Source organism: Rhincodon typus, chromosome 3, assembly GCF_021869965.1.
Source record: "Rhincodon typus isolate 14 chromosome 3, sRhiTyp1.1, whole genome shotgun sequence".
In the NCBI taxonomy this organism is placed as follows: Eukaryota; Metazoa; Chordata; class Chondrichthyes; order Orectolobiformes; family Rhincodontidae; genus Rhincodon; species Rhincodon typus.
Window position 1 is genome coordinate 118,792,073 of NC_063334.1, and position 25,304 is coordinate 118,817,376.

Here is a 25,304-nt window from a genome sequence, read left to right on the forward strand (position 1 = left end):
GGGGCTTGAGGTGGGAGGAAGGACAGGTTAGGGAGGTGGGAACGAGCTGGGCTGGTTTTGGATTCAAAATCTCCCCTCCCCCGACCGCATCCCAAAATCAGCCCAGCTTGTCCCCGCCTCCCTAACCTGTCCTTCCTCCTGCCTATCCCCTCCTCCCACCTCAAGCCCCACCCCCATCTCCTACCTACTAGCCTCATCCCGCCTCCTTGACCTGTCTGTCCTCCCTGGACTGACCTATCCCCTCCCTAACTCCCCACCTACACTCACCTTTACTGGCTCCAACCCTGCCTCTTTGACCTGTCTGTCTCCTCTCCACCTATCTTCTCCTCTATCCATCTTCTATCTGCCTCCCCCTCTCTCCCTATTTATTTCAGAACCCCCTTCCCCTCCCCCATTTCTGAAGAAGGATCTAGGCCTGAAACGTTAGCTTTCCTGCTCCTCTGATGCTGCTTGGCCTGCTGTGTTCATCCAGCTGTACACCTTGTTATCTCAGATTCTCCAGCATCGGCAGTTCCTACTATCTCTGTTGAAGTAATGTTTTATGTTCTTTTTTCTGCTCCTTTTTCCAGAAGTTTCTTCTGTGAAAGCTTTGACCCCTTTGTTGGCACCCTCTGTAGTGCAGGGATCATATGCAGCTGTGATTAAACCTTGCAGGGCTGATGGATGCTGAAATCTACACAATATGTTTTTAAAGAAGTCTGTTCTAACATATTATACTGCAAATAACATAGAACACAACATTCCAATATCTAAGCAGTGATAGTTCAAGAATATAAAACAACTTGCCTCATGAATTCTGAATGCATGGAAAATTGGAATGGGTTTTACCATTCACGTTTAAATTTATAAAGATGCTTGAGGTTAACTCATCTTGCTTGGATTAATGTTTGTTAAAATAGCCAGAGTAGCTTAATCTAGTGGTCGCAGCAGATGTAAAATATCAGTAAAACTCAATCAACAAAATGAAATATGCAAACTGGCCCCAGTGAATCTGCAATACCACATAGCACTTAGAATGCAAACTTTCTTTAAAGGACGGTAAAATAAGTGGGAAAAAAACCAGAGATTGTGTTGGAAAGTTGGCATTTGCTTCTGTGCTCAACTAAGGGTAAATTTTGAATTTGGTGATTAGGGAAACTTGTTTTAATCTCTGGGTTTCAGTAATGAGCAGTTATCAATTTAGAATTAGCAGAGGGGTTGAGAGAGAGATATTGGAATATGGAATAGTCCACAAGAGGAACAGTGGCCAGTGCATCTTTAAAAGACAGCGGAATAATTAAATCGGATGACTAGACAGGGCTGCGGGAAGAAAGCAAGGAAGTTGAATTAGATTTGGATTGGCCTTGTAAAGAGGCAGCACAGGCATGAAATGATGGACTGTATTTCTTTTAGCAATATTAGCTAAAATACTCTGGCATAATGTAGTAAATTCAGATTTTAAAAACGCAGCTGAAATCCTATAATTATTCTCAATGCATTAGATGCTGGAATATTAAAAGTTCATGATTATGCAGAGATCTAGTGCAAGATTAGGAAAGAAGTTTGTCTCAACAGCCAAGGAAGTACATTTTGACTAGGTTCCTGTCTCAATATTTTCCTTTAGACAAACAAATCTGTACATACATGATTGGACTGCAGATTGTGAATAGTAAAAATAACCTGTTTTGGAGAGTGGGTTTGTACAGCAAATATTAAGGCAGCTGGTATAACTATGCTGTAATGCATTCTGTACAAAAAAAACTCCTTATTAGACAGCTTTCCATTGATGAATTTATTCTCTTCAGTTATAGCTACATTTTGCCATATTCGTATTTATGGGTTATTTGCAACAAGTCAGCAAATATACATCTGCTTGCTGTCCAAAGTTTATCTATGTTAATATAAGGCCATTGTTTATTGCTTTCAAAGTTATGTTGGAATAAGTTTGTGCCTTCGCTTATGAATTTTGTAAAGCAGAAAATATGTAAAAGATGAAAATATTGCTGCCTCGCACATGGGAATGGTGGGGGAGAAGATACATCTGCATAATTTTCTAGTTGTACATGAGTGCCAGCGAAGAGGATGAGGATTGCAAACAGTAAGTCCTATCATCCTTTGTGATTGGCTAGTCATCTTGTTAATCGTCCAAGAATCCACCAAACAGAATTTCTGAAAAAAAACTATTGCAGACATGATTAATGTACAAGTTGTTTTACATTGTCTGTACAACAGTTTTATTCCAACAGTCATTCCTTAGCATGAGGTGTTAATTGAAGAGATTTTCTAAAAATGTCTTCAGTTACTGGATTAATTCTGCTTTCCCTTTATTATTTAATAGCCAGTTTCAAATGTTCAATTTTGATTTGTGGATGAGTGATCTATTAAGTAAAACAACTTCACAGAGATGAAACTAAGTCGATGGAGAATCGTTAAATAGGAGAAATTGTCTAGGTGAGAGTAATTGTCTTTCAACCTCAGTAACCAGGCTGACAGGTGGAATGCCTTTTGGAAGCAGGCATTAAAAAGAAAGAAGGATAAAGGTCAAAAAAATATTTATTTCTGAAATATTTCTCCAAAAAAAGCAATCTGAAAATTTAGAACTGACATTTGCTGTTTTCTGGTAGATAAGGCTATGGAACCAAGATAGGTAACTGAAGTTATGGCTTGAGGAGATTAATTGTATTCTCCTGTTTCTTTTTTTTTCGTCTGATTAATTTTGTTCAGTTAAAATTAATTCAATTTAATCCGTAATTTGATGCTTACAAACAATGAAACAATTACAATGCTGTAGATTTATTGAAGAAGTGCTGGTGGTTTACATGGCCTTCTCTTCCCACTGCCTTCTCCACACCTGCATCCTTTTTCATTTAGCTGCTGTTATAGACAGTAGTGTGCTTCAAGCCATTTTCATTTGCAATTAAGCCATCTAATTTGCATTTCACTTTTTATCTAGGCTTCACCCACTCCAATGAAGAAAATGAATCCGGTGGCAGAAAGGAGGAAAATGTTTGAGGTATATGCAGTCAGTTGAGAGTTTCCATGGAAGATTGGGGAAGTCAAAGACTTCCTCTGGTAATGCAATCTGTCTAGTATTTGGAAGTCCTAGAACTTAATGGGTAAAACTGACCAGTCCTGTTAAGGGCAAGAGATTTCCTCTCTCTGCCTTTTTTCATCACATCATCATGATTTAGTGGCAAAGCAAGAAAAATCCCTTGCACCCCTCTGCTTAAATCCGGTACTATCTTAATATGTAAAGAATATTGATCTAAGTGAAAGATACACATGTTACTCATTTTGAAGACAGACTTTCTATCTTCGCTTCATGGTATGAAACCAAGCTGTAACCTTCAAACCTTTCCTCCTTTTATTTCTTTCTGATGTTTCCTTTTTCTTTCTTACCAGCTTAAAAGGCATTTCTGCCACAGGAAGCACTCTTTCAACCTGTCCCTCTGATTCTGTTCATAACCCATTTTCACTGCATTCCACATCAAGCTGATGGTCCTCTTGTACATTTCATTTTAGGAAGCATCCAAAAAGAGAAAGCAGGAACTCATTGAACGAGAAAGAAAGCAAAGGGAACAGGTAGGTCCCCCAGCAAAGTTTGAGAATTGGATGTATTAGGTATGGCTAAGGTTACCACTTGTGCCCAGATTTTCATGGGTGTCTGTGGTCATCCAGGATCCTGTACAGGACACACAAAATTGCTTGTATTTTTATTTGTAATGTAATGTGATTAAAATGAGTTCCAGTTCCTTTTTAAAAAGTGGACCAAACCTTAAGTTTTATACTGCTCCACTCTAACTGTCCCATGGTTCTTCATGTCAGAAAGGTAACAAGACAGCCTATTTTGTGAGTGTTCATGATTACCTGTGGATGAATAAGTCACTGCTTAAGGTGCAGATTTTTTTTTCTGCTACCCCGGTTCTATCTTCAGTGTAAACTGCCTCAGCACTTTGTTTTGCTTCTCCTTTGTGATTACTGTCGAAGTTGAGAGTTGACTTTGTGAAAAAATTGGGTTTGAGTCCCTGCTGTACCCACCTTGATACAATGAATTCGATTTTCCTGAGTGGGTTGCAATCCTGATGTCCACTACTGTTCTGGATTGGATTGTCATTCATGATCTTCTTGAAGGTGGCCGATTTTAAGAAGCAACCTCAGACAGCCCCATCTGTTTTGAGAAGAACCAGAGCAGTGGAATGCCCAATCCAAAGACTCACTTAAATGTTTGGCCAGCATAAATGAGCACTGCTGAGGCAGGCAGGATGCCAAGAATGTCCATTTAAAATAGATCCGCTTTCTGTAGAAATGAGGAGAATTTGAACTCTTGAATGGTACATCTGTCAGGCCCTCCTTGTGGAAGGGGTCTCCTTGCAGCTGCTGAGATGGAAACATGTCACATAACCAGATTGATGCATTAAATATGCCTTCACTCTTGATCCCACCTCCACAGGACATGGAAAATTCAGCTAATATGTCGGTGTAACAAGTGTATTATGAAACGAAAGCAACTAACACACCACAGTATAAGTATGAGACCATACTGCAACCATGCACCAATAAGAAAATTAGTTTTAGGCATCCCTGAAAACTGTATTTCCAAGATGTTGAAGGGCTGAGTGAACTATCTTCAAAATTGAAAGAATGCAAATTTTCTTCTGCTTACTTATTTGCAATTGTTACTGTACATGAGATAACACGCATTATTTTCTAATGTTGTTAAAACATTTATGTTTGTACTTTAGCTTTGCTAGGCCAATTTCTGCTGAATTACTACTTGGTCTTTGAGTTTTTAACATCAAGCACGAATCATTTTATTTTAAACTCTGTAATCTAGAAGAATGAATATTTAGTTAGATAGATGGAAAATTTTGTTCCCTTTACCATGCCACTGAAAGTTTTAGAACTATTGGAAAATTTTCTTTATTATTTTGAATGTTGCAGGAATCTTGGTCTGCATAAAACCTCAAATCGATTAGGCAACAGAGTGACTTAGAAAGTGATCCAGCAGATACTGGGATTCCCAACAAACTGAAGCATTTCCTGATAAGCATTTAGTACACTTTTTTTTGGTTCCAAGCTGCCTATTTAAATGGAGAAAGACTATAGAAAGCTACAGCACAGGGGAATTTAGGGACCCTTGTTCATGAGCCACAAAAAGGTAACATACATGTTCAGCAGAAAATAGGGAAGGTGACTGGGCCATTGGCCTTTATTTCAAAGGGAATGGAGTATAACAATAAGGACATTTTGCTAAAACTATACGAGGCACTAGTCACATCATACCTGGAAAACTATGAACAGCTTGTGTCCCTTCTCTAAGCAGAGATGTACTGATATTTGAGGCGTTTCAGAGAAGGTTCATTAGGTTGAGTGCAGGTATGGAGGGACTTTCTTATAAAAGGAAATTTGAATAGATTGGGCTTGTACTCATTAGAGTTTAGAAGAATTAGATGAGATCTTATTAAAACATAGAGGAGTCTTAAGGAGTTTGAGAGGGCAGATGTAGAGAGATTGTTTTCACCTTGTGGAAGAGTTGAGGGCCAGAGGACATTAACTTGAGTAATGGGTTATCCATTTAATACAGGTGAGCATTTATTTCTCTTGCAATGTGATTAGTCTGTGGAAATCATTACCACATGGGGCTGTCAAGGCTGGATAATTAAGTATATTCAAAGCTGAGAGGGACAGATTTTTAATCAGGAAGGGAATCGAGGGCTATGAAGAAAAGGCAGGAAAGTGGAGTTGAGGATTATCAGATCAGCCATGATCTTATTGAACAGCGGAGCAGATTTGGCCAAAATGGCTACTTCTGCTTCTCCATTTTAAGACCTAATTCAGAGATGAAAGTCAGTTATTAATGATGTAAATTGTACCTTTCATTCTTTCCAGATAAATCTGCTGAAAGCTGAGCAGATGAGACGAATGGAAAAAGAACGGGTGCGTTCGTATATATGATGTTCCTATGTTTTATGAGATGCAGCTTAAAAGCTAAGTGTATTGTGAAAACTTTTTGCTTTTATCGCTCTAGTAATGTACTCCACTATTCCAAATGCCCAGGGATCTGAAAGTGCTATCCACTTAACCCAATTCCTAGTCCTTACATACACATAATTTGATATTTCCCTTTTTTAAAATAATTTTTCCACATTTCTTTTTTAAAAGAATTATGAATTATTTTTCTGTCAGTTTCTAGTTTGTCATTCCATGTCTGACCACCGGGCTTTTTTTTTGAGGAAAATGATAAAATTATCCTCCTTCCAGCAATCTTGAATTTATGTTGTCTACTTATGAGTCATTATCCAAGAATCTCTCTCTTTAAATCTGGTCTCTCCATTATGATGCTTTACTTTTGCACCCCTCATTGGATGGATGATTCAAATAGATTCTGTAATCAAGTTTGCACTGTACCAGCCACATAAGTCTTTATCTGGCCAACATAAGTCAGCATGCAACTCAACCAACTCTACAGCCTCTACAAGGTTATTCCAAATGTGGTCGCACCGAAGTCCTATACAACTGCGACATGACCTGCCAACTCTTGTACTCAGTACCCCATCTGATAAATGAAAGCATGCTGTACTCCTTCTTGACCACTCTATCAACCTGCGTTGCCACCTTCAGGGTACAATGGACCTGAACACCCAGATCTCTCTGTGCATCAGTTTTCCCCAGGGCTTTTCCATTTACCGTACAGTTCTCCGCCCAACTCTCCAATCTATCTAGATTCTGTTGCATTCTCCGACAGTCCCCTTCACTGCTGCTCCACCAATCTTAGTGTCCTCTGCAAGCTTGCTAATCAGACCATCTATACCTTCCTCCAGATCATTTATGCATATCACAAACAACAGTGGTCCTAACACGGATCCCTGTGGAACACCACTGGTCACAGTTCTCCATTTTGAGAAACTCCCTTCCACTACAAACTCTGTCTCCTGTTGCCCAGCCAGTTCTCTATCCATCTAGCTAGTACACCCTGGACCCCATGCGACTTCACTTTCTCCATCAGCCTACCATGGGGAACGTTATCAAATGCCTTACTTGAAGTCCATGTATATGACATCCACAGCCCTTCCCTCATCTATCAACTTTGTCACTTCCTCAAAGAATTCTATCAAGTTGGTAAGACATGACCTTCCCTGCACAAAACCATGCTGCGTATCACTAATAAGCCCATTTTCTTCCAAATGTAAATAGATCCTATCCCTCAGTATCTTCTCCAGCAGCTTCCCCACCACTGACGTCAGGCTCACCTGTCTATAATTACCTGGATTATCCTTGCTACCCTTCTTAAATAAGGGGACAACATTAGCAATTCTCCAGTCCTCCGGGATTTCACCCGTGCTCAAGGATGCTGCAAAGATATCCGTTAAGGCCCCAGCTATTTCCTCTCTTGCTTCCCTCAGTAACCTGGGATAGATCCCATCTGGACCTGGGGACTTGTCCACCCTAATGCCTTTTAGAATACCCAACACATCCCCTCTCCTTATGCCGACTTGACTTGTAAGTTTAAGATTACCACCAACAAAGCTGCCAAAGAGTTTGAGTGAATCTTATTGACATAGAGGGAGGGGCTCTTATAGTCGTATAGCGCGGAAACAGACCCTTCAGTCCAAGCAGGCCATACTGAACATAATCTTAAACTAAACTAGCCCCACCCTCTTTCTCCTGACCTATTTCCCTCCAAACTTTTTTATGGTATGCCAGAATCACCTACCTCTGGACCTGGAAGCCCAGGTTCTTTGCCACCTGCACTGGAAGTGTTTAATGATGTCTTCTGTTATAGAGAGAACCATGAAGTTTTTAGAGCACGGAAAGAGGCCCTTTGGCCCATCATTGTGCCAATCACCAATCATCCATCTTATTTTCTAGCACTTGGCCTGGTGGGCCGGGTGGGAGGAGAAAGATGTGATTTGAATTTCACTAATCCCTACCAGTATATGTACAAAACAATTTATCTTTCTGACATCTTACAATTAGTTGTCTTGTAACAGTGGTTTTGTACTTCTGTTTACCATCTGCAGTTGCACGTATTGCACTTATGTTCCACTGGTTGCCCTGTGTTCTTAGAAGAATTGTATTTAATTAATTTTTTTTTTCCAAATATAGGTTGAAAGAATCAATCGAGCCAGAGAACAAGGATGGAGGCACGTTCTGGGTGTGGGTGGTTCTTTGGGAAGTGGCGAACATAAGGTATATTTACATAACATATATTTCAATTTGTTCAGCTGTATTTATCACTACTTATTATTTCAGACTGCTTTATGTACTGTATATTTTTATTAGTTGAAAAGGTATAGCTATATTATTCTAGCATGTGTTCATTCTCGTTTTTTTTTCCTGAGTTGATGTTTGCAGTTAAGGGGCTTGATGACAGGGTATGTGCTAAGAGGATATTTCTCTTCATGGGAGAGTTTAGGATCAAAGGACATAGCCTCAGGATAAAGGGGTACCAACTTAAGATTGTGTTGAGGAGGAATTTCTTCTCTCAGGGTTGGTAGTCGTTGGAATTTGTTGCCACAGAGAGCTGTGTGGGCAAAGTCCTTGTGTATATTTAAGGCTGAGATAGATACATTCTTGATCGGTAAGGGAATCAAGGGTTACAGGTGAAATGTACGAAAGTGAATATGAAAAGTGTCGGATCAATCATGATTCTATTGAAAGGCAGAGCAGGCTTGAAGGGGCCAAACAACCTACTCCTGTTCCTATTTTTTATGGTCTCCGTTTGACCAGTTGCAAATGTGACAGCCTGTCTTACCACATTACTAATGTGTACTCAAAGTCAAGATAGCTGTGGAAAAAGAATTTTTTTTCTATTTGCCACTTTGAATCTGGTAGTTTGCTTGCACATGTATTTAAGTTTTACTCGATTGGCAGGACAGTGGTACCTTTACGAGATAAAATGCCAACAGTGGTTCACTTTGTAAAAAGCTTTCTTAATTGCTTTCAAGAAGCTGTTAGTGAATGGCATACTTGAACCGCTATGGTCCTTAGGATGAAGGGGCACCCACAGTACTCTGAGGAAGGAGGTTCCGTGATTTTGACCTACTTATAGTGATGGACTAGTGGTTTAGTTCCAATTTGGAATGGCATGAGGCTTGGAGGGGAGCTTACAGGTGGTGGTGGTCCTTGTCTTTCCAGGTGGCGAAAGGTGTGTGTTTGGAAGGGGTTGTTGTAAAGCCTTGGTGAGTTTTTGCAGTGCATATTGCAAGTGATGTGTACACTGCTGCCACTATGTATCTGTGCAAAGGGAGTGAATGTTGAAGATAGTGGATGAGGTGCCATTTCAGCAGGCTGCTGTGTCCTGGTTGGTTTCAAGTGTTAATCTGAGTTGCACTCATCCAGGCAAGTGGGAAGTATTCCATCACTCTTCAAACTTGTGCATTGTAGATTGTGAACAGCCTTTGGAAAGTCAGGAGATCAGGTGCAAAATTTCAAGCCTGTCTCCTGTTTTTCATGCATGTACTCGGTTTTCTTTTGTAAGTTATTATCTTAAAACCTGTGGATACATTTTTGAAGCAGCCTGTTGTTCAGTTCAGCTTAGAGTTAACTTGAAGATGTTTTGTTTGCAGGCTCCATTCTCGGGTGGAGGAGGGGGTGGTGGAGGTGCTGGAGCTATTTTACCTGCACCAGCACTTAACAGTGTGCAACGCTATGAACATTACCATGCTATTCTTGACCAAATCCAACAGCAGCAGAAAGAAAACACTAAAGGCTTTGAGGAGAAAGACATGAGGTGGAAGATGGAGACACGACCTAAAGAACCTGTTTTCAGGTACTTTTGCACCTAATTCCTTGAGGCACACTACTGGATGAAAGGTAGGGGTTCAAAATACCCCCTTTCTTGGGTGAGGAAACTGTGTAAAATACATTTTTGGCCAAAGGTGAATAGTATTCAGTCGAATATAAGCTAATGTTATTTGGGAAGTTTCAAAGGTATGGAATGATTTTTTAAAATAGATACCTTTTCATTTGTACTGTGCCCTTTTGCATCCTGGGATGATTATAAACCGGTTCTTTTGCAGTGAATGTCTTTGAATATGGTGTCTCATATTACACAGGTAAATATGACAGCTGACTTGGTCACTTCAAAATCTTTCAAACAGTAATGAAATGGGTGATGAATTAATCTGCTTTGAGTAGTATGATTGAAGGAGAAATGAAGGCTAGTTCAATGGAATTTTCCAAGAATTTCCAATAACAGTTCCCTCCCAACTGCATTAAAGTGTATTAGCTGATGTACTAATACAGGTCTGAATGTAGTATGATTGAAGACTGTTACCAGTTGAATCACTTCACGAGAGAATTTAAAATGTATTAATAGATTGCTCATAGATTAAAGAGCATCTTGTTCATCATTCTCCTACTTTGAAACAAATAGAACTCCCACTGAATTTTGATTGAGAGAAGGATCGGCAGAAATGTCTAAGGTGGACAATTATAAACTTCTATAATGCAAAAGAAGAACATTCAACCTGCATGCATTGGAAAGCCATGTCAATTTAAGTCCAACACCTAACATTTTTCCCATACCCCTAAAAATTAGATTTTTTTCCAAGGGAAGTACTCAAGTAATGCTATGGGCGATCTGTGTAAAGAAACATTATCCAATTATGTGGGTTGAATAATGCTATTTTTAAAGGATATTTTTACTAAAATTTGTAATGAAATATATCCTTATATACATAATTCTATTTCATTTGAATTATCCATAAAAACTTGACAATGTTTTTTACTTAAGGGACTGATACTGATGTTCTTTTAAGCTGCTGAGAGACTTGCTTTTCTTTGTCCATATTTCCCAGTCACCTAATTTGCTACTCTGCCTGGGTTTATGCACCACTGGTGGCAGCTGGGGCAGGTAAAGGTGAACTAATAAATCTACTTTTGACCAGCAAGTTCCTCCAAGTTGTAACCTTTGGTTAGAACGATCTGCCAGGCTCTGCTTGTACTGTTCTACAATTGTTTAAGGAGGAGGAGATGATAAAACCAACATACTGTTTGTAGTTGGTGGAGGTCAATTCCTCAGTACAATGTCCTAGACCCAACAGCTTCAGCTGCTTTAATCAATGGCCTTTCATCTATAAGGTCAGAAATGGGGAACTTTGTTAATAATTGAACATGTTTGATGATGATTGCATGTTGTTTAGCAGCATATGCATTCCTCTGTTTGTGTTCACTTGAAGCAAGACCGAAATGATATCCAGTCTTTGGCTGATAACTGGCAGTAATGTTCATGCCTCACAAGTAGCAGATGCTGGCCATTTCCAACTTGAGAGAATCCAACCATTTGACCTCAATAATCAGTGGCATTAGCATTGCTGAAACTCCCACTATCAACATTCTGGGCATTACAATTGACTAGCAACTGAACTGGACCAAGCAAGTCAGAGGCTGGGGATTTATAGGTGAAAAACTCCCCTCCTGTCTCCCGACTGCCAGTTCGCCATCTACAAAACGTAAGTGACGAGTGCAATAGAATACTCTCCACTTGCCTGAATGATTGCTCCAGCAACAGTGAAGATACTTGGTAACATGGTAACATTAGGTGGCAGCACAAAGGAGTCTGCTTGTTTGGCACCCCATTTACCACCTTCAACATTCACCCTCCTCACCATCCACCAATCTACTGTGGCAGCAGTATGTAGCATCTGCAACAACTCACCAAGGTGCCACCTTTCAAGGAACACTGCCACCTACAGGTTCCCTCTGCATCACAGCATCCAGACTCAGAAAAACATTTCCATCCCTTGAATGTTGCTTGGTCAAAATCCTGCAATGCTGTTCTCAACTGTACCACTTCAAAAAAGCAGCTAACTGCTACCTTCTCCAAGGCAATTAAGGCTGGTGAAAATAATTAATGGCAGAGCCCTGGGTAGTGTTGTAGAACAGCGAGACCTTGGGGTTCAGGTACATAATTCTTTGAAATTTGCATCACATGTAGACTGGGTGGTTAAGAAGGTGTTTTAGCACATTTTCCTTCATTGCTCGGATCTTTTGAGTATATAAGAGTTGGGATGTCACGTTGAGTTGTACAGGATGTTGGTGAGGCCTCTTCTGGATTACTGTGTACAGTTCTGGTCGCCCTGCTATAGGAAGGATATTATTAAATCGGAGAGGGTTCAGAAAAGATTTACCAGGATGTTGCAGGGAATGCAATGCTCACTTATAAGGAGAGGCTGAATAGGTTGGGACATTTTTTTTTCTACCGGAGCGTAGAAGGTTGGGAGGTGATCTTTGTAGAGATTATCAAATCATGAGGGGCATCGACCAGGTGACTAGCAAGGGTCTTTTCCGTCGAGTGGGAGAATCCAAAACAAGGGGGCATATTTTTAAAGTAAGAGGGAAAATGGTTTAAAAGGGACCTGAGGGGCAACTTTTTTTAATACAAACTATGTTCCGTATGTGGAATGAACTGCCAGAGGAAGTGGTGGACGTAGGTACATTTACAACATCTAAAGGACATTTGCACAGTTACATGTAAAGGAAGGGTTTGGGGGGATATGGGCCAAATGCAGGCAATTGGGACCAGTTTGATTTGGGAACATGGTCAGCGTGCAAAGCGTCTGTTTCCATGCTGTATGACTTCATGAATGCTTATAATCTGAAAATAAGTTTACCAAGACTAGAATTCTAATGTTATATGCCTCTGTTTGACAGTTATGTTCCAGGAACATTTTCTGAGTATGTATTTGGTGAAAATCTTCAAAAATAACATTAAGTGCTCCATTCTTTTAGCTCTGAAGCCAACATGATCATATTATAAACGTAGGAATAGGAGTAGGCCATTCTGCCATCGAGCTTGGTCTGTCATTTAATGAGATCGTAGTTGATTGAACACTTCAATACCTTTTACCCACCACCCAGAACACTGTATGCCACTGCAATCAGAAATCTATCAGTCTCTACCATAAACCTAATCAAAGATTTGAGCTTTCATACCCTCTGTATTAGAGCATTCCATAGGTTAACAACCCTCTAAGTAAAATTATTTCTGCTATCTTAGACCTGAGTGGTATACCCCTTTATTTTTAAACTGTGCTCCACATCATTGAGAGATTTTGTGAATAGCCGAGGCCCAAGCACTGATCCTTGTGGTACCCAACTAGTCACAGCCTTCCAGTGTGAGTATTTTTTTTAATTGTTCATGGGTTGTGGGTATTATTGGTAGGCTAGTATTTATTGCACATCTCTAATTGTCCAAAGGAGAGTTGAGAAGCAGCTACATTGCTGTATGTCTGGAATCGCATGTAGGTCAGACCAGGTAAGTTTCGAAGATTTTCCTTCCTTAAGGGACATTGGTGAACCAGGTTCATACATATGTATAGAAGATTTTTACAGTCCTTTTTTGTTTAATGTTTTTCTAGATTGCATTCATATTCTATTCTCCCTTTCCTCATCAGTTTCTTGATCCTCCTTTGTTGTATTTTATAAACCTCATTGCTTAACATCTGCCTTAATTTAAGGTTGCAGATAAATAATTTGCATGAATTGCTGAAAATTAGTATGAGCAGGTAATAATAAGGAGGCCAAATGCAATTTTGGCATATTGCTGAAGGAATAGTGTATAAAAGTAGGGAAGTGTTGCTGCAACTGTACAAGGCACTAATAGAGTATTTCGTACAATTTTGGTCTCCTTGAAGAGGGATGCAGTTACATTGAGGCTGTTCAAAGGAGATTCCAATCTCTGGATTGATTCCAGAGATGAGGTGTTTGTCTTATGAAGAAATATTGAGCAGTTTAGGCCTACACTGTCTGGAACTCAGAAGAATGAGAGATCTAATTGAGCTATATAAGATGCTAAAGGAGATTGACAGAATAGATGTAAAAAGGATGTTTCCTCATGGGGTAATCTATAACGAGGTCATAGTTTGAGAGATGTAAAAATTAAATTTAAAACATGAATAATTTGTAATTACTCCTCAAAGGGTTGTGAATCTTTGGAATTCACTACCCTAAAGCATGGTGGATACAGGGACACTAAATTTTAAGAAGGCGATTATATGGAGAGCGGGCAGGAAATGAAGATGAGGCTGAGATGAGATCAGCCATGATCCTATAAATTGGCAGAGCAGGCTCGAGGGGCTGAATTGCCTGCTCTTAGTCCTAGTTCCTAAGTAAAAAGATTGCAGGGATATGGTGGAAAAATAAGAAATTGGGGCTAACTAAAGTATTCTTTGGAAGTACTAACACTATTCAATAGGTCGAATGAGAGATAGTAGGAACTGCAGGAACACCATTTCTGAAGAAGGGTCTAGGCCCAAAACGTCAGCTTTCCTGCTCCTCTGATGCTGCTTGGCCTGCTGTGTTCATCCAGCTCTGCACCTAGTTATCTCAATAGGTCGAATGATGTCCCTTTGCGCTGATCTTTTCTATGATTCTAAATAACCAATGGTCTTTAAAATAAGATAACAAGGTGTAGAGCTGGATGAACACAGCAGACCAGGCGGCATCAGAGGAGCACGAAAGCTGATGTTTCGGGTCTGGACACTTCTTCAGAAATGGGAGAGGGGAAGGGGACTCTGAAGTAAATAGGGAGAAGGAGAGGCGAAGATGGAAGGTAGATAAAGGAGCAGATGGGTAGAGAGAAGTCGGACAGGTCAAGGGGGCGGGGATGGAGCCAGTACAGTTGAGTGTAGGTAGGGAGTTGGGATGGGGGTTGGTCAGTGGGGAGGGAGGGGTGGGTAGGTGGGAGGGAAGAGGACAGGTCAAGGAGGCGAGGATGAGATGGTTTGGTCTTGGAATGAGGTCGGGGGGCGGGGAGATTTTGAAGCTTGTGAAGTCCACATTTGAGACCATTGGGCTGTAGGGTTCCCAGGCGGAATATGAGGCGCTGTTGCTCCAGCCTTTGGGTGGCATTGTTGTGGCACTGGAGGAGGTGCAGGATGGACAGGTTGTCCAACCAGTGGGAGGGGGAGTTGAAGTGGTTCGCGACTGGGAGGTGTAGTCGTTTGTCACGAACCGAGCATAGGTGCTCCACAAAGCGGTCTCCAAGCCTCCGCTTGGTTTCCCTGGTGTAGAGGAGGCCACATCGGGAACAGTGGATACAATATACCACATTAGCAGATGTGCAGGTGAACATCTGTTTAATGTGGAAGGTTTTCTTGGGACCTGGGATGGGGGTGGGGGGGGGAGGGGAGGGGGCGGGTGTAGCACGTCCTGCGGTTGCAGGGAATAGTGCCAGGGGGGGTGGGGCTAGTGGGGAGTGTGGAACGGACGAGGGAGTCACGGAGAGAGCGGTCTCTCCGGAAGGCAGATAGGGGTGGGGAAGGTAAAATGTCCTTGGTAGTGGGGTCAGATTGCAGGTGGCGGAAGTGGCGGTCTCGCCACCCCCGACCTCATCCCAAGACCAGCCCATCTCGTCCTCGCCTCCTTAACCTGTCCGTCTTCCCTCCCACCTACCCACTCCTCCCTCCCAACTGACCAACCCCCATCCTAACTCCCTACCTGCACTCACCTTTACTGGCTCCATCCTCGCCTCCTTGACCTGTCCGTCTTCTCTCCACCTATCTGCTCCTCTATCCACCTTCTTTCATCGCCTCCCCCCCCCTCTCTATTTATTTCATAGTCCCCTTCCCCTCCCCCACTTCTGAAGAAGGGTCCAGACCCGAAACATCAGCTTTCCTGCTCCTCTGATGCTGCCTGGCCTGCTGCGTTCATCCAGCTCTACACCTTGTTATCTCAGACTCCAGCATCAGCAGTTCCTACTTTCTCTGAATGGTCTTTTAACGTTGTAATTTCACCATCCTTTTAGCCATTGTGTTCAGATCTTAAGTAGCTTTTGTCAGAGGTGAAATGTATTAGGAATTATCCTCTTATCTGCATAAATTATTTTGCTAAACATGTGAAGTCAATAATATCTCACAGTAGAAACAGTCTTTTTCTCTCTCTCTCTCTCTCTCTCTCTCTCTCTCTCTCTCTCTCTCTCTCTCTTTCTCTCTTCCCCCCGCCCCCACCAACTTGCTCTATCAAAATACCTTTATAATTTGAAATACTTATGTTCAGTCTCCCCGTGAATTTTCCCCTTCTCTAAAGAGAACAATTTGTCTGGCTTTTTCAGGGGATTGCCAGCAGCTGCTGGTCCTGTGTTTCATAATGGACCAGGAGGTCTTCACCAACTGCCTGATGCTGAAGCTGTCAGAAGAGAAGTGAAGAGACTTGAAAATGTAGCCAAGCAAGCAAATTCTTACAGGTTAGTGTGTGAGAAGTTTTTTTTTTACTATTCCCCAGGAATAGGAAATATTGCAAATATAAAAACCGTTAGCTACTACATTTTCAAATGATTCTTTTAAAAATGCAATCCTTTTTAACGCAAATTGCAGATTGGGGCCATTTTAAATACCTTCATTTGCAGAAGAGTTAAAATGGTGGTGCAATCCGCTTGATATTAGACCTTTTGTCTATTCGTGCACTTCAAGCAAAAGGTTGATGGTTCTGAGTTAGAAAAAGTCACACTTTTTTGTGATTTTTCAGTCCTGTATAATGGAGATTAAATGCAGACTATTCTGAACAGTGTCAGAACTGATTGTGAAGACTTGTGGTGGGTAATATTTTAGTAAAAAGTTTATATTTCTCTAACAAACAAAAAGAGGACTGAGTTCTGATCGAGGGTCATGGGACTCTGCTAATTCTGTTAATTCTGCTTTTCTGCCCACAGATGCCTCCAGAACTGCTGAGTTTCTCCAGAACTTTTTTGTTTTATTTGTTTCAAATCTCTAGCATCTGTAGTTTTTTTTCCCTCTGATTTGTCATCATATCTCAGAAATAGCTCAAATACGCATTTGGGTGTATTGTTGCTTTAAATGGCAGTTGACTGACCAAGTCAACATATACGGAACCAATTTGCAAATAGCAAGATTCTGCAAACAGCAATAAGACATGTTTGAAGCATATGATGATAGGTTTGATTGAAACATGTAAAATCCTGAGGGCCTTAACATGTTAGATATGGAGGGGCTAATTCTGTTATGGGATAGTGTAGACTTAGGGGTCACTGTTTAAAAATCAGAATCTCCCATTTAAAACAGAGATTAGGTTTGTTTTTTGTTCCTGAGGATAATGAGTCTTTGGGATGTCTGTCCTGAAACAGTGGTGGAAACAGAGTCCTTGAGTTTTTATAAAGCAGTGGTAGGTAGATATGTATTAAGCAAGGGATTGAAAGGTTTTCAGGCTGGATGGAATGTGAATTTGAAGTTGCAGTCAGATCAATCAGACCTTTCATTGAATGACATAGTAAGCTTGAAGGGCTAAGTAACCAGTTCCAGCTCCTGATCTGGTCATAGGTAAGATGTTGGGTGAGGGGAGAAACCTTGTCTAGGATAATGGAGCACGCCATAGTTTACTTTTAATAATAGCACGTAAAGACAGACAATATAGCCATTTAATGTCAAACATTAGTGGTGGCACCTTCCATAATGTAGCATTCTTTCAAAGCAGCACATGGATACCATTCTCGCCCATATACTTGCTCCCTGGAGTAAGGCTTCAGCTTTCAATCTTATTGAAATTTAACTGGAAATTGTCAAACCGTCATTGAGATCAAACTTTAGCACGTTTTCTCAGAGTGCTAATATTTGTAATACTTCTGCTGACACTGCATCAATTAATTCCTTGAACATGAGCATGGGTTACAAACTTGATTGGGATGACTCAGTTGGCAAATGCTTTGCAGTTCAGCTCCACATGAATCACAAACATGAAACGCTCCTGTTTTGAGTGACTGATGTTGCATGGAAGGTCCTGAACAACATGGGGTATTGTGAGAAAGTTGACAGGCTTGCGTGAGCAATTGAGCGAGGCTTTTCTCAACATCAAGAACAAATTACATTTTCCAGTGACATTCCGAATGTCGAGACAAGTTTCTCACCAGTGAGTGGCAAGAAACCTTGTAACCACAACTGTCGCTTATTGTTGCCCTATTATCTCATCTTGCTTCATATGCAGTTTCCTATTCTCCCACCTGCCAGTTAGAAACTAAAAGCTGAGATTTTCTGGCATGAAAGTCTGCACTAATAACTGACTGCTGTAGCTCGCTGCTTGATCCTCTGGATATTCATGTTCGACACCAGGCACTACCATCTCGGCACTCTCTATGGGTATCAACGGCTCACACCCCCATGACCAGAGAATTCAGCACTTTTTTCCTATTTCTGAACCGTCATAGTACACGTCCAATTCGTGTACAGTATGCTTCGGCATGTTAAGGCTGCACTTTGGAACGTATTGATGCCTCTCAGTGCAATGCTGCTGCAAGGACACTTTGCGCATAGGAGCAGGCACCCAGCTCATGGACTGAACCAGGCTGCAGCTGAGGGATGTACACTTGCTCTCTTAGCACTTACCTTAGCACCTTTCAAAAATAAACTTTATTCATAAAAATCTCTTACATAGTCTTGAGAGCAGTTTGATTCTGTACACAGTCTTTATATATGTAGAATAAAACAAACCCAAGGCATTTCTTACTTCTACAAGAGTCTATTTACATACATTTAAGACACTGGGAAGGTCTGATACCTGAATGGATCCCTATTTAACTTGGGCAGAAAGACCTTAGACAGTGGTCTTTCCCCACAACTGCCCCAAGCTCAGCACATTGTCCTGAATCTTGGAATGTGTCAGTCTGTAACACACACTTGAGGTCAACTCTTTGTTCTGGAAGACCAGCAAGTTTTAGAGCATCTTTCACCAAGTTGATTGTCCCCTAGACACAGTTGATGTTTTTCTTGGTGTGTCCCCTAGGGAACAGACCGTAGAGCACAGAGTCGTGCGTCACGAAGCTGCTTGGGACAAAACTCAACAAAAACCATTGCATCTTTCTCCAGGCTTCCTTAGCAAAGGCACATTGCAGAAGGAGATGTGACCGTCTTTACCTCCCACAGCCGCTTCGAGGGCAGCGTGTGGTGGCGCAGAGATTCTGGCCGTACATTAAGGATCTCGCAGGTAGAGCCCTTCTCAGTATCAGCCAAGCGATGTCTTGGTGCTTGTGAAAGCTCTGGTGGTGAGGCATTCTACCAAATGACTTTGACAGTCTACTCTGGGAACAACCCATCAGGATCCGCCCTCTCCTTTTCCCATTGGGTCTCAAGAACACTATGTGCTGACCACTTTCTGATGGACTTGAGCTCAAAGGTGTTTCTCTTTGCAAATTTATCCACAAAGGACAGTTCATACGAAACGGTCCAACTACTTGGAGCATTTTGCAACCATGAGGGTAGTCCCATCCGTTGCTACACCAGGGATAGGGAGAACTTCAGTATATAGTAACTCTTGGTGTTTTCATACTGAGCGTCAATGCACAGCCTGATGTAGCCAACACAAAAGTGGCCATCTGAATGAGGCCAGTACTGGGTATGTTATGCCCCCAAACCCCACGCCCCATCCAGAACTTTGTACATGATCTCCCCACAGACGTGGCCATTCTTAGACCTCCAACTTTCAGATGAAGTGGAAGATGGTTTGGGTGACTGCAGCGGCACAGGTTCTGGAAATGGGCCAAACCTGTGCCACATGCAACAACAGAGAGTGCCTCACACCTGATGACCAGGTTTTTACCCCCAATGGAGAGGGAGCAGTGTTCCCTAAAGCCCAGTTTCTGCCTCATCTTGGTGATGCACTCATCCCAAGTTTTTGCGTACGCCCCAGCTCCTCCAAACCATATTCCCAGCATCTTCAGGTAATCTGTCCTGACAGTGAAGGGGATAAAGGATCGGTCAGCCCGGTTTTCAAAGAACATGGCCTCGCTTTTGCCTCTGTTTACCTTGGCGCTGATGTCAGTTCGAAGTGGTTGCAGATGCCCATGAGTCTGCGCACCGATAGCAGATCTGAGTAGAAAACGATGGCATCATCCATGTACAGGGGAGGCTTTGACCTGCAGGCCTCCACTCACTGGAATAGTCACCCCGTCAGGCTGGCATCCTTCCTGATGTATTCAGTAAAAGGTTCTATACAACACACACACACAAGGCAGGAGAGAGTGGGCAGACCTGCCTGACTCCAGATCTAACCAGGAAGCTTTCTGATTCCCATCCATTGATTGAGACTGCACTAACGATGTTGAAGTAGAGCAGTTGGATCCACTTGTGGATTCCCTTCCCAAAGCCCATTTTTGAGAGCGCGTCCCACATGTAGCTGTGTAATATCCTGTCAAAGGCCTTCTCCTGGTCCAGGCTGATGAGGCAGGCGTCCACCCCGACCCTGCCCTGAATGTAGGCAATCATATCCCTGAGGAGTGTGAGGCTCTCAGATCTCCTGCTCAGCACAGCACAGGTTTGGTTGGGGTGAATCACCAATCCCAGAGCAGACCTGGCCCAGTTGGCAATGACCTTTTGATTTTGTAATTGCATTCAGCAGAGAAATTATTCGTCAATTTCTAATTTCCTCCCTGTTTCACTTCGGCTGGCAGATGAGTCATGTTACCTTTCCTCATGGATTCGCACATGCTACCTGCCAGAAGCATACTGTCATACACCTCCAGCAGGTCCTGGCCAATCAAGTCCCACAGAGTTAAATACAACCATGCTGTCTGTGGGCTTCATGTCATACAGTGCGGCATAAAAGGATTTGCGGATCCTCAGGATGTCAGACTTGAGATGACGTTACTGAGCCTCCTTCTTCCTTCAGGTTGCTGATCACAGAACTCCCCCTCTGCACCTTCTGGAAGAAGAAATGCAAGCACGTTTCATCCAGCTGCACGATGCGGACCCCGGACCCAAAAATTATCTTGGAGGCCTCTGAGGCACAGAGTGAGGTTTGCTGCCTGTTTACCTCCTGGAGATCCTCCATGACATCGACCCCCATCATGTGCAGCAGGAGTAGGTTCTGCATGCTTTTCTGGAATTTGAACAGTTTTCCCTGTCTTTCTCTTACCTTCTGAACACCTTTTGAGGATCAAGAACCTCTTAATGTCCCCCATGACTGTTTCCCACCAGCCTGTTGGAGATTTGAAGAGGGACTTCTTGGTTCTCCAACTTGTCATTCTCTTTGAGCTCCTCAATGTGTTCAGGGGTCAACAGTTTCACATTCAGTTTTTACGTTCCCTTGCTGGCCTGTTGGTTGGCCTGCAGAAAGCAGTGATCAGAGAAGAACACTGGCTTGACGTCAGTGGATCTGATCAAGAACACATGAAACACAAACTCACTTAGCATGTAGCTGGATGCCTACAGATTACCTGCCTTACTTGTGTCTCTTCACACTTTTCCTCCTCCGACCAGAGCTAAAAGGCTCACATTAGTGATGTATTGACTTGCAGTTTAGCGCAGGTGAAGCCAGATACCTTGTCATGCTGGTCAATAATCATCAGTTAAGAGGATGAGCTTCTTGCTTTATGGCACCTTACTATGCCAATCTCTCACCTGCTCCTTATGCCAGCAGCTTATTTGGAAAATGCACTGTAAGTGTTTCTAAGCCAATGGCCATGTCTGTTAGTCTATATTTGATTTGGAGATCATGAAGTGTGGTTTTTGCAGGTGGGATTTCCAAATTCTGATGCATCACCTCCAAGACCAGAATATTTCCTATTAGACTAATGGATGGTTGATTGAGTTACACTTGATACTGTTGACATGAGAGTATCAATGCTGAACTTGAATTCTGTGTGAACTGTGCATTAAGGGAGAAACTCAAAACATTTACAAATGGTCAATTACCCATAAACATTTTGCACATCTGTTGTATTTGAACACACAAACATACGAACGAGGAGCAAGAGCAGGCCATTTGAACGCTGGATCTTGCTCTGCCATCTGATCAACAAATTAACCTCGTGCAAACCTTGATAACCTTTGATCCTCTTCCTTATTAACAAGCCCTCCAACTCTACCTTCAAAATATTCAAAGACTCTCTTCCTAAAAAGGCAGTGGAACCAGAGTTCCAAAAACTTTCAACCCTTTGTGAAAATATTTCTCCTCATCTCTGTTTTAAATGGGTGACTATTTTTAAATCCTAGTTCTGGACTCTCCCATAAGAGGAAATATCTCCACATCCACCCTGTCAAGACCCCTCAGGATCTTATGATTTAAAAATTTTTGCTTTTAGAAGTCGAGCAGTCCCTGAAACTCCGTGGAATCGACCCCCACAGCCTCACTAAAATTGAAGTCTGTTCATTATTCATTATATAAATGTGTGCAGTTATGTCATCCAGCCACCTACCTTGTTAAAGGGCTATGGCTGGAATATATTCCATTAAAGATAACAGTAAATCAATATCGGGTTTAGTTTGGAAAAAAACACTTGGTTTCTTGAATTGTTATAATTCAGCTAATGGAGTAGGGAGTTTTTTCATAAGGAATCCTCCTCCTCTTTCCAGTTTAATCTACATCAAGACTAACACCATGGCACTCTATTTTTTAAAAAAATGTTGTTGTAACTTTGTGAACAACCTGGCTGACAATTTCCATGACATTCATTTACTTTTCATGCAAGTGTTTGTTTGTACTTGAACTGCTACAAGTGTGAGGGCATTTCTGTTTATTTGCAATTCTGGAGAACTCCAAATTTTAAAAAAAGCTTCTTGTGAAAGTGTTTATTTGTTTGAAGTCTTGCTATCTATTTTTCCAGGCAGCGAGGCTATGCAGCTGCAGAAAGGGCAAAGCAAGTAGAAGAATTTTGGCAACGAAAGCGGGAAGCATTACAGAATAAAGCACGTGGTGAAGGACACTTGGTAAGAAATGTTTGCTTCAGTTTTTTTTTTGAAACTGTTGAGTGAGGCACAGTGGGCTAATTGTATAATGTTGGTGCATGCCACTATTTACATGGATTTTTTACATCTACAGTTTTAATCCATTGCTCAGGGGTAGAGCTATGGTCCTCTTCATGTTGAACGAGGTGGTCATTGAGACACCAGGTGGACTAAAAATTGATGAGGAGGATGCATAAACAAGGCTAGCTTTATTTTAAGGTTGGAGCCACCAGGGCTGGATGGGTTGCATCTGTGGAAGCTGAGAGATGTAATGGTGGAAACTGCAGAGGCATTGGCCATAAGTTTCTGGTGCTCCTTTAGATACAAGGACAGGGGATGGGGGAATGTGGGTGGTGACGGAGCACTGTACAATTCCAAATGTCACAACCTCATTCAAAAATAGTTACATCTCTAAACCCAGCAACTACAGGGCTGTTGATTCAAACCTTGGTGTTAAAAAAGATTTTAGAAATGATAGTCTGTGACAAAATAAGTCTTTCTGATGATCATGGGTTAATTAAAGAAAAACAAGATTTGTGGAGGGCAAATCATACTTATCTAAATTTGAGATAACAAGGTGTAGAGCTGGATGTACACAGCAGGCCGAGCAGGAAGGCTGACGTTTCGGGCCTAGACCCTTCTTCAGAAAATGATCGTTATCTAAATTTGATTTTTTTTTAGTTAACGTGAGATTGATGACTACTGAGGGCGATGCAGTTCATGTCATATACATGGATTTCCAAAAGTGTTTGATTAAATATTGCAAAGTACACTTGCCACCAGTGTTAGAACTCATGGAATAAGCGAGACAGCAGCAGCATATAGATACTTTAGATTTCAGAACTCTCTACCTCAGAAAGCAGGGGAGGCAGGGTCGTTGAGTATTATTAACGCAAAATTAGATTTTTGTTTGGCACAGGTTTCAGAGGTTATTAGCAGTCGTTAGAAATTTGGAAGTTAAAAGCCAAAACTGATTAGCAGTGACCTTACTGAATGGTGGAGCAGACTTGATGGGCCAAATGGCTGATTACTAATCCCTGGTTTCTATGTTTTGTAAGGATTCAAAATTGGCTGAGTGACACACAACAGAAAGCAGCGATATTCATTCTGGCTTAAAGGGTGGAGCAGGGTTCCCTGGAGTCCTGTACTTTTTTAATCAAGTGTAATAAATATGTGTGAGGCAAGGAAAGCAGCCTACCTTCATTGCATTGCCAGTCTATTTTGACAAAGTGTGGAGGAAGGTTCATTGGATTTCTAGTTTGACATCAATACTTATTCAGTGCTTATTTAAACGTTGCAAGAATGTGTGGTTACTTTTTAAGATATGTATAATCTCGTAGCCTCTGGGAGTGCACACCTCCTCGATTTTGAAGAGTCTGAGTTGGACTCATTTGGTGAAATGCAAGTGTGATCAGGTTCTGTACTGTCATTCTAAAATGTATTACTTCGCTGTAAGTGCAGATTAAGAAAAACAATTGAGGGTATGTAATATTACCTAGGTGTTGCATCAACTTTGATTTTGAACTAAGAGCTTTAATTGTGCTGTCTCTGGCGCACACGAACAAATTCTGTCATCGTAGCGGACAAATGTGACCTCTAATCGAATTCAAAACCCAGAAACTTTAAGTTGAGATATTTGAGCTGCTTTTGTGGGAGAAAAGAACATTTTACGTCTTCATTAGAACTTTACTAAGATTTTTAGTGCCTCTGACAAGCTTTTACAAAAGCAAAAATAAACAAACACTGGAATTCTGAAATACAAACAAAAAAGTCTTAAATGATCAGACATGTCAGGCAGTATCTGTGGAAAGAAGCAATTAACATGTATTCGGGTTAAAAATGGAGAGCTTTCCATAATAAAATGAGAATATTTTCTGCGAGGGTCACCAGCCTTTGGAGCTCCCTCTTTCCCAGAGCAACACCATTTATAATGCTTCTAGGCAGAAGTAGACGGATTCTTGACTAACAATGATATGAGGTTATCAGGGGTAGGTGAGAAAGCAGACTTGAGGCTACAACCAGATCAACCACGACCTTACTGAATTGCAGAGCAGGCTTGAGGGATTCAATAGCTCACTCCTCTGATATCATCTTGTATATAATCTTGTCATGAAACATTCGCTCTGTTTCTCTGTATAGGTGCTGTTTGATCTGCAGACTATTTCCAACACTTCTACCTTTTTTAATAACAGAATAGCAGCATTGATTTTCTCTGAGACATTTTAGGATTAACGTTTGTACTCTCCAAAACTGCATGTACTGCTGCAGCTTTTATATGATTTGAACAATTACTGTCTCACACGTGCATGTGTACACACTCTGTCTCTTTCTATTTTCTTTCTTTTTTTCTTGCCCTTTTTTCCTTTTTTTTTCTTTCTCTCTCTCTCTCTCTCTCTCTCTCTCTCACACACGTAAATCTGTGGGGTGCGTTTGTATTTGCAGATATGTTCTATTTTGTTCAAATATCACATAATTTATTGACAATCAGACAATGTGGCGTTTTATAAATTCCTATTTTAGAAATAAAACCAGTCCGACTCCAAGCTAAAACACAAACAGATTCTAAACAAGGTCTCCCCTCTAACATGGTGCAGGGCTGGATGAACACAGCAGGCCAAGCAGCATCATAGGAGCAGAGAGGCTCCTATGATG

The 25,304-nt window shown here is 41.5% G+C and overlaps 1 protein-coding gene across 1 annotated transcript in view; it reads left to right on the top strand.

Moving 5' to 3' along the window:
- Window positions 1-25,304, top strand: part of nek1 (NIMA-related kinase 1) — a 144,046-nt gene that overhangs the window by 36,509 nt on the left and 82,233 nt on the right. Inside the window, exons 12-18 of the mRNA XM_048594052.1 lie at window positions 2,933-2,992; window positions 3,502-3,561; window positions 5,869-5,916; window positions 8,086-8,169; window positions 9,549-9,751; window positions 16,037-16,168; window positions 22,532-22,634. Coding sequence (XP_048450009.1) covers window positions 2,933-2,992; window positions 3,502-3,561; window positions 5,869-5,916; window positions 8,086-8,169; window positions 9,549-9,751; window positions 16,037-16,168; window positions 22,532-22,634 — 690 coding nt within the window. The remainder of the gene's footprint in view (window positions 1-2,932; window positions 2,993-3,501; window positions 3,562-5,868; window positions 5,917-8,085; window positions 8,170-9,548; window positions 9,752-16,036; window positions 16,169-22,531; window positions 22,635-25,304) is intronic.